Source organism: Channa argus, chromosome 15 (assembly GCF_033026475.1).
Source record: "Channa argus isolate prfri chromosome 15, Channa argus male v1.0, whole genome shotgun sequence".
Classification (NCBI taxonomy): Eukaryota; Metazoa; Chordata; class Actinopteri; order Anabantiformes; family Channidae; genus Channa; species Channa argus.
The window spans coordinates 8,250,390-8,262,391 of NC_090211.1; the positions used below are offsets into that span (position 1 = coordinate 8,250,390).

General features: G+C 40.3%; 1 protein-coding gene, 1 long non-coding RNA gene and 1 other non-coding gene across 5 annotated transcripts in view; 1 reads left to right on the forward strand and 2 right to left on the reverse strand.

The window, feature by feature from the left end:
- cacnb1 (calcium channel, voltage-dependent, beta 1 subunit) overlaps nt 1–11,097 on the reverse strand; it is a 29,285-nt gene extending 18,188 nt beyond the window's left edge. The window contains exons 1-2 of one of the 3 annotated variants that reach the window (XM_067477151.1): nt 10,837–11,097; nt 4,984–5,070 (exon numbers count right to left, since the gene is read on the reverse strand). In XM_067477151.1, coding sequence (XP_067333252.1) covers nt 4,984–5,070; nt 10,837–10,926 — 177 coding nt within the window. In that variant the 5' untranslated portion in view covers nt 10,927–11,097. Of the gene's footprint in view, nt 1–763; nt 1,063–4,983; nt 5,071–10,836 lie in introns of those variants that run through there. The other 2 variants (XM_067477152.1, XM_067477153.1) reach the window with 2 other exon arrangements.
- On the forward strand, nt 5,680–5,751 carry trnac-gca (transfer RNA cysteine (anticodon GCA)). The gene has a single exon. It is a non-coding gene; the product is annotated as a tRNA-Cys (tRNA).
- On the reverse strand, nt 5,844–10,830 carry LOC137099840 (uncharacterized). The gene is made up of 3 exons (XR_010910819.1): nt 9,721–10,830; nt 9,248–9,346; nt 5,844–9,051 (listed from the first exon to the last, which is right to left on the reverse strand). It is a non-coding gene; the product is annotated as an uncharacterized lncRNA (long non-coding RNA).
- Nucleotides 11,098–12,002: the final 905 nt, after the last annotated feature.

Consider the following 12,002-nt stretch of genomic DNA (forward strand, 5'->3'; position numbering starts at 1 on the left):
TATATAAACATATACAGATTCAACTGTGTTTGATTTTATTACGTGACTGACAGCTCTTTACATGTAAATCAAAAACTTCCCCTAAAACAAAAACAACATCACATAATGTTTTGTTTGGATAGCAGCATTTTTTCTGTGTTGTATCCCAAGTTTGTGCAACATTTATCTTGTCTGGTGTTTCTTATAATTTTTATTTGACACTTTTGTTTTACTGAACATCTTTAATTTGAAGAATAAACTGAAGGGGACCCTAACAGCAATAATGGAAACCAAGTCAAAAAACCATGGGAAGCACTCTGGTATGTTGCAACCTTCAGTTCAATTCTTAAGCAAAAGATACAGCCAAAGCTAGTCTGGGACAGGCAGGCAGCAGTAAAAGAAGGCCCCTGAAATGACCACAGTGTTGGGAAGATCAGGCAGGCAGTGCACATAGCAGCTTAGATGACCGGCGGGACTGGAAGTCTAATTAAAAACACAGTGCCTTTCCAGCAGCTGTGGCTTGGCCCAAAATGGAATCGCATGGTGCGGTCAAAAGAGGGGGAGCAAAGAAAGCAGCAGACAAGGGGAAATTTATAGTGCTCTATCAGAACAACTACAGCTAACGGTGGCAAGTGATATTTTTCTTACATATCTCTGTTGCAAAAGTGTCTTAGAACTCCTCACAAATATATACCAGGAAGCAAACATATACATACACTGCACCTAATTCAGGCAGACACAGCATAAAGTGCACAGCTTGTAGATTTATCTAGATTCTTCTTACCACAACAGGCCTTTGAATCCTCCCAGTCCTTTCCATACCTCGTTTGCCACTCTCGCCTCACCACGGCAAACCAAGGGGGCAACGACAGAATCCACAGAGACAATGTGTGTGTGTTTGTGTATGTATGTGTATGTCTGCACGAGAGACAATAGCAACTAGTTCAAGTATCTGAGAGTTACTCCGACAAGTGCATAAGTGCATGTGTGTGTGCGCACGATAGTCAGAAAAGAGTGCCATATGTGTGAATCCAGGAGAGTGCTCTCCTAACCTCCAAACCCTTCACACACACACATGCGCGCACCCACCCCCCACGTACACAACCGAAAGGAACGTGAACCTTGTGTAGAGGAAGGGAGCTGGAGCTGGCCTGGGGTCGGGTTGCAGGACTTGTGCTACATTTGCAAACTGGGGAAATATATTTAGCCCTGGTTAGACCGAAACGGGGATGTGAATGCAGTGAGACCAAGAAGGAGGCTTGGTATGCAGCCGTCAGCCATTCAATGCCCCAAATGACGTGAGAGAAGGCTGGGGCAGAGCCCAGGGAAACCCCCACCCTTCTCTTCTCCTTCGCTCTTTGCTTCATTGCAAAGAGACAGAGTTGGTGGTTCAGTTTTAGAGCAGTGATTTAAGGACATGAAGCATAATGATTAGGGCTGTAACACTTTAAAACAGTTGCCAAATAATCCTTTGAAGTATCTCCTGAATGCATGTTAAATATCATCCAAAAGGATCATCAACTAATGTTCAATTATATTATTGATTGTTGCAAAAAATGTATGCAATGGAAAATAGTATGTAGTATGAAACTGGGACAAAGAATGAAGGTGTACAGGCACAGAGGTGTGTTGGAGGGTTAGCAGTGGTCAAATGGCACAATGTGTCCACTAGGGGGCGACCTTTGACACAGTGAAAGGGCACTTCTCCATGGCTACCGACCACCGCTTCCGCAGCACCAGCTGGCTCCACATGCAGCCAGAAACAGCAGCAACTGGAGCCCTACTGGGATTCATTCATCAGGGCTGATGGGACAGATGCATACCTATTTTCACCACTTCAGCCCTTGAAACCCTTTCATCAGTGGCAACCAAATCAAAGCATGATCTTGTCTGTTGGAGCAATAGGGAAAAAATGGATGGATCTTAATCTGCAAGTGGTTGGGAAACATCACTGGTCATTGAGTAATAATCATAATAGGATTATAATGGGAAATGTTAGGAGAGAGAGAGCAGGCAGCTCGACATAAAGGCTCCAGCTGCATGTAAATCACGTGTTCATTTCACAAATGCAACATGTGGGCACTGCTTATACACAGATCTTAAACAGGGGAAACATTCAGTTTTATAAATACAACTAGTTTTGACAAGTAGCAGTAAAAATAACAATTTCTAATGCATGGGTTAAAAGTAAGATTTGGTGAAGCAGACCTTGCACCTTAAGGTGGCCTTCTTAATTACTAGGATGCCAAGTGCTCTACAAAAACATACAATATATCAGCTGAGTGCAACATTTTATATTAACAGGTTCAAACCGGCCCCGCATTTAAATGTAGTACTGTACATGTATACGGGCCCAAGTTGACCTGCACTGCTTGAAAAACTTCTCAAAAAGAGAAATTGGCAGTTCATTTTGAACTGGTTGTTACTAATGGAGTTTTTGGATGATCAAATCTCTAAGCTGGGAAACAATGTGTGACCATGCTGTTGTCCAGGACATGGTTATCAGTCAGTGATGAATGCATAACATTAAGTGGAGCACTGAAAAAACTGCTGCAGAGTCTAATTAAGGGTAGCCAAGCATAAACTCTGCTGTTTGTTCTTGTTAGCAGCATGAAAATGTAGTCCATTACAGTACATTACAGAGAAATGGAATTGTATGTTTAATATTAAGCTCGCTAAATGATTCTCAACTAATCCATTTTGTACTGGTGGCCATTTGAATGGCAAACGTTGCTGCTAACTTGTAAGGGATAAATGTGGTTCTGTTTTAGTCTCCATGAGTCATTTAAAGCGTGGCCTTCAGGTTGTTATCTCTGAAGAACCTTCGTGGACCATGTCCTTCAAAAGTTCCAGCAGCTGAACGGAGATACAGCTGTCATGTGCTCATCTTGACATTTGATATTATGGTTCACAAAAGGTAGAATATACATTTTGAAGTAAAAGAATCTGACTGACTTTACCAAACAGCAGACAGATTTAGACACAGTCTGTGCTTATACGTGTACACCTGTGTGTTTTCAAGTGTGCACAAACACCAAAGTGGCAACAGTGGCCACACCCATACACACCAACACAAACCCATCTACACATCCTCTCCACTGTCTCTCCATCTCACACAGACAGAGATTCTGTAGCTTGGTTGCCATGGAAACCAGGCAGAGCATATCAGCCAGCTCTACCGTCGGCTGATTGTGGCACTCGTGTATTTTTGTGTATGTGTGTGTGTGCGTAGGTGTGTGTGAGACTGTAAAGCCTATACATGATTCTGCTTTACGTTGCTCAACAGGAGGCTAAAATAGCATATATGTACCTATAGGGAACCTTTTCTGTATGTAATTCTTTTTTTTTTATCTTCTAATTGTTTTAGCTGCTAAATAAATTTTTGGATTAGGTGCAGTATTCGAACCGATTATAGTCCCTGTTCTTTTCACTGTCAGACTTGATGGGGCAATGCTGTGCAATAGCGTGAGGCAGGGGAAGATATTTATCTCAGGAAGTGTTAAATCATAAGGTAATGACTTTCTTATGCAGCGAATATGAATCCTGCCTAACCTGCAGGCCCAATGAACATGGTCGTCCACCGCCAAGAGTCCCAAGTTAATGAAGGAGAAGGCAGTGGGAAGTGTGATGAGTGCTGGCGAGGATGCTGCTAACCTTTAGAAACCACAGGAGAGTCCAACTCCCTGCGTTTACCACCGCTGTGTTTTTCATTTTTTTTCTAAAGCAACACCAGCATTGAACAGGTAAATGTCATTCAGTGCAGGGTAAATCATTTTCTCTCACAAATGAGGAGGTCAAATGGAAAAAAGGGAGTCATTCAGCTGTGATACACTGTGGCTTTGAGAAATGTCATGTCCAGACAAGGATCACTCTCTGTGGGTTGCAAGCATGTGACGCCATAAACGCTAAACTCCCTGAGGAGAGGGGATGTTCCTGGCTGAAGAAGAGAGGCTTCTTCACAAAGCTTTACTGCTGGATGACCGAGTCAATCATCGAGTCAAATCTACATCTACAGACCAGGGTGGGGGCAGGGGAGTGGGATCTAACACCTTGCGACTGATATTCAAAAACACAGCCCAGGAAGAGACTCTGCCAATGTCTCTGATCAGTTTCAACTCTGTGACCAATGTGTGCACAGCTGTTGGCGCAGGGGGGGGGTTTACTGTTGTTACCGGTGATGTTATCAAAATCATTCCAATGTGTGAGATACAGGACAGTATTTGAGCTGCTGTCAAACACACAGGTGATCAGATACGTGGTTAAAAAAACAGGTGTTTGAGTTTTTAGTTGTCACTGAAAAGTGACAGGAACACACCAAAGCAGACAAAATGAGGTGATAAATTTAAAGATAATTTTGGTTCTTCTAAATCCCTTCATGCAGTTGATAAGATTGAATCATGTCAAGATTCTTTCTTCTTGGTTAGAACTAGTTCTACTGCTGTAGGAATTGAGATTGGTGACATCACATTGATTTCATGCATTGTTGTCTCTTATAGGCACAAATTCCTGTTGAAAATTTTACTGTTCATCCTAGTGATGATGACAAGTTTCATATGAGAAAATAAAGCAAAAATGTCTTTTACAAGTTCGTAGAAACAATGGTGTCATCAAAGTGATTAATAACATAAAAATCAAAAAAGTATTAGTATTAGTATTAGTATATCACAATTTGAGAAACTGTAGCAAATGTGTTCTGATTGAAAGCCTTTCATCGATTATCAACATTTATCAAGATCACTGTTATGGCATTTAGCTTATCAATTGATATGACTATTTATTTTAAACCTACTGCCTCAATTCCTCCCTTCATTTGTGGAAACTGATGTTAAGAGAAACAAAAGTCAGTAATAATTATTAAACTTCGTTAAGGAGCCAGCGAACTCTCAGCAGCCAGTCCTCACTTTAACCTCATTAAACTTTTATGATTGTTCATTACACAAGATGAGAGGAAAGTCTAGCACTCGGATTAGCAGTCTGCAGGAGAGATTAAGTGTGAAATGTTACCTGTCGGACAAAGCTGTTTGAGGTGGTGTCAGAAGAGGTGCTTCCATCGGAGCGTTTAAATCGGCTCTTTCTCTTGGCGTACTTTCCCTGAAGGATGGAAGGTGGAGGGGAAGAAGGATTTGGATGGGAAAAAAAACACACACACACACACAAGTTTAACTGTGCAGCTTCATATTAACTTATCTTGACATATTTCTTAGAAAATCTTGTTTCCGAGCAGCATGACAGCCATTACGATTTGGCGTAGCATTTGTAAAAGCTTCTGAATATGACCAGGCAGTCAGATAGAGGCAGAGATAAAGCAGCATGAGTCCCAGACGGCAGAGGAAGTCGACCACAGAAAATGTGTCCAGTGCGTCCATGAACAGCCTTCATTACTTGCCATTTTTCATGTTGTGATTCAAACTGGGACCTTGTAATCAGATTGACAGACACCTGGCAATAGGCCCATCAGGGTTGGGCAGAAGCCACACATTGCATTATAAGCCCACCCTGCCCACATTGCCATGGTTACACAATGCTGACTAATTACATTTGGGGGCAATCAGGAGACAGGCTTTGTTGTTTTTCCAGCATGAAAAAGAAAACTAAAGCTTAAGATAAACACTGCAGATTAACATACAGAATGTGATCATGTAGCCATGTTCAAAGAGCACATACAACCTGACACACAGTCAGGAACAGTCTTACAGCCCAGGGGGTATAGCTCAGTGGTAGAGCATTTGACTGCAGATCAAGAGGTCTCTGGTTCAAATCCAGATGCCCCCTACTTTTCTGTCACATCTCATGTTTCAGCAGGGGCTGTTATCAGCAGCTTATACTTAACAATTGAACAAGTGCTTTATATATTTTTTAAAATTTTACTTGTTCAGGATCACCTCACTAACATTATTGTTATGTTATGCCGTATTAAAAAAACACAGTATTTTAGATGCTTAAGTTTCCCTTTGCTTCCCACTTCCAGACAGCCACTGTTTTCTTTAGGGCTGCAACTAACAATTAATTTCACAATTACTTTTTGTATTAGTATTTTGTATTAGTATTTTTGTCAAAACTATGTTACAGTTGTGTGGTAAGACATATAAATAGCCTGACTGATTTATTAAGGCAGCTGTTTGGGAGCTGACATAGGAGAGACTTATATTAAAAATATATTAACAGTAATCCTATTTTGTTTAACTTCAGTAACCTACAATAACTTGTAGTGGCTCTGCTTCTCAAGGCATCATCTAAAATGGATTGCCACAGGTTAGTAGTGTACTATAACTGCCAAAAATAGAACAGTACATGTTCAATGTGATGGATTACTTGGTAAGTTTCAAGTTTGCAAGTCATGTTCAAAGCTGACATGGGCTATATATCAAATCTCAATTCTTTCTCAGAACGACCTTTAAAGTGTCCGGAACGAAAATGTTAAAAGTTTGAGAAAGCTTAGAAAGCCTGAAGTCGATAGATTTCGGGCAACAGTGGACGTCTATGACATAGAGAAACAAGCTAATCAAAACTGACTAAAAGTGAGTAGAACAGATTCAGTGTTGGTGTAGGATGTATTTCTTACTGTATTTTGTTTTTAATTTTGAGTGTTTGATCATGTTAGATATTGGTTAAGTTAGACTGTTTTTGCAGTTATTTTAATAATTTGAGAGCTCTGTGGGCACGTCAAGTTTTTAAACAGGTAGGCAGGTACAACAGCAGCATGCAGCAGTGGGGCAAGAGGTAAAATGTTTGTTTGCTTGCTTGCTTTTTAGATATTAAATTCTTCTTGCCTGCTTACACTATGTTCCCACAGTGTATCAGTGGCCCTATGATTGTAAGTTGTCTTTGACTTTAGATTTTTGACAAATGGCCACTTTATTGTTATGTTATTTTATTAGCCTCTGTAGGTGATGGTGGACTATACAATATATTTAGTAAATTACTGAAGTTATCCTTCAAGACAATATACTGATGAATTCGGTGGTTGGATCATGGATTGGAAAATAATGTATTTGTTAGAGATCTGTGAAACTGGTACTAAAAGAAGTACTATTATCTGTATTGTATTGCCACCAGCGATTTTCAAATGATCCTGACAAAGTGGTAATGAATGGCTGCCTATAAGGTAAAAGATATTATAACATGGACACTTTGGTAAACGGAAGCTCTCTGAACTGTTTTGTTTTTTTTAATTACATGTAATAAAAAAGACACACAAATGTAAACACTTTATAAATTTATAAATTTGCAGCTTTAAATTTGTTGAAATGCCCAAATTGCTAATTGCAATTCTTGGATCAGCCGGAGCTATCCGGACACAACAGTGTTCCCTCCTCTGCTCGGGAATTAGTTATCGCTGTCACATTATATGCAAAAGTTCAGGCTGCGGCTCTCCGATGAATGACGGTGTCCTGCCTGTCTTTAAACAAACATGACCTGGTACACCAGCGCCAACTGGTCCAAATATAAAAGCACACTGTGCCTGAGAGGCTCCCACTACAGATAAAAGTGAAACACATCTGTCACACACTCCTTTCCAATACTTGAGCTCAGGAATCCATTTGAATTTATTTTAAGCCTTCTGTAGTGCAAAAATACTGCATCTAGACTTTTGTGCTATATGCTTGATTTACTGCTGCTGATGGATGAGTACACAACAGTATGTTCTAAAGCAAACCAAGTTTGATTCACCCAGTGTGTTACAGTATACCACAAAATGACGTGTATTACAAACTCTTGCAACTACAGTGAATGGTTTTTACTGTTAACATTTAATTTGAGGTGACTTAGAAAAGACTTAGATGGACTTAAGTCACGTTATCACTGCATAGCATTGGCTCAACTCAGTTCAGTGAAACTCACCTTTGGTACCAGGTGCTTTGTTTTCCACTGCAAATATAGCACTGGCTGCTTGTCATACTGACGTGCTGTGAGGTCACCGTCAATGATACAGAGAGAATATCAATGCTGTTTTTACCTCTCGGTGTGTTTGTCACAGCAAGGAAACATCAACAGGTGACAACAAAAAGACTGCTGAAAACATTCTGTCAGCAGAGTTTTGGTAACACTTGACCAGATTTTGGTTCAGATGACTGTGGAGAGAGTGGCATTGATGCTTCCTCTGACCAATCGGACAGTGCAGTGTTTTCACATCGCTTTTTGATATCCCCTTAGCTCATTTTGAACCTCAATTGAGGTGATATCAGGAAAGTACCAGGTACTATCCACAAGTTTTGTCAAGTGGAAAAGCAAACAATGGTGCTTAATTCTACAAACTAATTGGATACATTTTCTCCTCAAGGAATAGGTTTACAGATTTACAGAAGTCTCATATCAGTCATCAGAAGTCTGAGTTCTACACATCAAGAAAATATCTTGCACCTCAAATGGCCAGTAAAGTGATTATATATTTGGAAGATAAAGTTTAAATTGTCCAATTTAAGACGCTGAAGTCTAATATATGCTTCAGTAAAACTTCTGAATTTATTTTTAAACTCAACAGTGTCTGTGGATTTTGTCCCCCATTTCTTATATGAATATGAAAGGAATGATTACATGAAGCCAAACCTTATTCACACAATATACATTTTGGTCATTGAATACCATTTTGAGACAGACTTATAAGCTGTCAACCTATCCTTTACGAATGTTGCCCAAACTGTTAAGAGGACCACTTACACATGTGGAAAGCAGGTTATTCAATTTACAATCCGCCATTCTGCATGTACACCGTCGCTAAGAAGTTCCAGCATATCCAGATATTACGGTAATGACTAACTTCTTAACTGTCCTCAGGGCACACCTTGTTCAAGCAATTAACATGGTGGTTATCAAATTCAAAGTTCCATAATCTCAACCAAGCTATTTAGTATATAAAACAAGGATAACAGCACTCCAACATATTACCCACAGAAGTGTAAAATGAAGGATGCTAGGTAAAAGCTAAACCAGGTAGTTGCAAACTTAAGACTCCTGTTTTCATTTGCAATTGAATGTGAATCTGTTTACAAGCTGTTAGATAATCACTGTGGTCACGATGCTCGCTCTGCTGGAGATGTTGCTCTGGCACCAGATAACTCAGTGGCAACTAAGCTGTAAATAAAATGTTAGAAAAACAAAGAGAAATGATAATGGGATTACTAAAATAAGACCTGTGCTGCAACAAGTGCAACAAAAAATGAATGTCCTATTAATGGTAGCAGTCTACACTGCTGGTGAACTCTAAAGTCACTTAGTCACAACTAAACTGAAACAAGAATACTGAACGTTTAAGTTTAGGCAGGTGCACCTGAATTTAGAGGTGTCCGTATTTTCAGACCCATGATGGGGCGCGTTCCTGTCAACAAAGGGCAGGGAAATGCCAGAGGAAGAAGGGAGGGGAGGCTTCCTGTTGGTAAACATCCACTCAGATTAAATTTGTAATAAGGAGGGTGTTGCATGTGAGCAGGGGACTTTAAACTAGAAGGCATGGAGGGTGGAGGGTGACATGCACAATATCATGACTGAATTGTAAATCATATTACATATTACTTCAAGAATGAGCACTCGATACATTTTCTGCTCGCAGAGATCTACAATCTGGTGATGGTCAACAAACAACATCTTTAAACAAAGCAAGCCCCAGGTGCTCTCGGCATTATATAAGTTATAAATGAGTTATAAATACACATACTGTAGCAGCATGACCTGCTGCAGGTCTGCATGAACTTTATTTCTAATTGATCAGATGTGTCACACCCACACAAATACACACACACACACCGATTCCTGCTGCCTGGCACAACGAGGGGTCCATCTGTTTCTCACCACAGCCTCGCAGCGGATAAAGATCTGATTTCTAAAAACAGACAGGATGAGGTGAGATGGCGAGAGCGGGATGAAGATAGTGGGGCATTGAAAGTGGAAGAGAAGGAGGGGGAAGAGTGGGAATAAAGAGGAATGACAAAGACCTGGCAGGGTTTAAAAGCACTGGTTGTCTGTGGTGAGGTGTTTTTTTTTCCCTTCTCCAGAGAGACAATGACTGAGCTCAGCGTGGGTGTGTTTGTTCTAGATATTTTCGTCTTTTTTTCATCCATTTAAACTGTTATGACTAAACATGCCCACAACATCATGTCACTTCCTAAAAGCCACAGCTTATTTGTGGATGCAAACAGAGTGACACGACTGGAAATTCAAGGATACATTTGTAAATCAAGAAAAGTTAATTTTTTTATAATGTTTGTTTTTCAGCAACATTTTTTTCAGAAATAAAAACTACTTTAATGTCAGATGCAAAACTTAAAACATCAGCCCCCATCCAGAAGACCTACTTTATAATTACAGTTCTTTTCAGCCAGGCAAACAGAATTTCGCCACTTTATACGTTATTTCAAATAAAACTCCAATTCATCTCTTCTGGGAGAAGAGAAAATTGGACATCCACTTGGTTAATTACTGATTCATTAAACAGAGGCGTGGCTTTTAGAAGGATCCAATGAGCTGACAGCGTAAAAACGTTACATCATATCCTGACATACGGTTACACACGGGCGAATTATTAAAACCAACTAAATCGGCTTCCAGACACAGGCCAAGGATGAACCAATAAATCAAAATGCAAAAAAACAAAAACAAAAACAAAACAAACACACACACAAGAGAACCTGTAATTCATTTATGCTTCTATTAAAAATTTAGACGAAAATCAGGTTTAAATCAGTGCAGTGTACAAACAGCATTTGTTGTTCCCGACGGCACATTTGTCGAACAACCTGTTAATCTTCACAAGTGAAACATCTTCACTGTTTTCACAAAGAGTCACTCATACAAATAGACAACCTTATACGCAGAGTATGTTCAGTCTTCTCTCATTCTTCCGTTTCTGTTCCTTGCTCTTACCTGTGTGTGTGGATGATGGTCGAACATGTCCATTTGGATCTCCTGGGTTGAGGTCGAAGGCGTCCTGGACATACTACTTTTCTGTACCATTGATTTAACTTTTTCAAATCTATTTTCAGTTTCTTGTGTCTATGGTGGTGTCGACACACTCATCTTTTTGTCAGTTCTGGGAGACTGAAGACGCTGATGTATCTGATGGCTGGTAATATAATGGCAACAGCTGCCTCCCACCAGCCTATAGCGTTACACACTGGCGCACCAGGATTTCACTCTACAGTCAAGTCGACGGAATGACGCCACTGCACCTCCGGTTACTCCTTCAAAATAAAGTCGATTGAAAAGGATCGTGCTACATGTCATTCCCCTAGGAATACCGGAAGAACAACATTTATTTTCATTGAGCAAATACACATATTGCACATACATACGTTACAAATCTTGGCTTATCCCTCTGGGGGAAGTGGTGTTGCTGAGTGTCTCGCTCAGGGACACACCTGGTGGGTCGCAAGCGCTGCAGCCTACCCATCCCGCTGCTCTACCCACTGAGCTACCAGGCCACTGCAATGTGACTCATGTGGAAATCGTACTCTATGATCGGCTAACATTTTGCAACACGTGCATTAATAATATCATATTTTGTTTCATTAAAAATGCTGACTGCTTCAAATCCCTGGCTGGCTGTGGCCTATATGCGAGAAGTTTTCATGTTCTCCCTGTGATTGTGTGGGTTTCCTCTGGGTACTCAGGTTTCCTCCCACAGTCCAATGACATGCATGTTAGGTAAATTACATGTCTTGCCCATAGCTATGAATGTAGGTGTGAATGGTTGTCTGTCTGTGTATGTCTTTCTGTGTGTACCCTGCCTCTCACCCAATCACAGCTGGAATAAGCTCCAGCCCCCCAGCAACCCTAAACATTATAAGTGGTGCAGGATTTTGGATGGATGGAGGATGCTATGTGCAGGTCACATGATGGCAGAGGGGTATTTAACATGACACAACATTTATACCTTCACTTTAAAACAAAGTGAATAATTCAAATCAAAAAAGTTTTTCTGGTTATAGTAATATAAATATGTTTGTTATATTTAACTTAATTAAACCTGGTCATTGTTCTAGCATGAGGTTGTTTGAGATGAATAAATGAGCTCCTGAGAATTCCCTCAA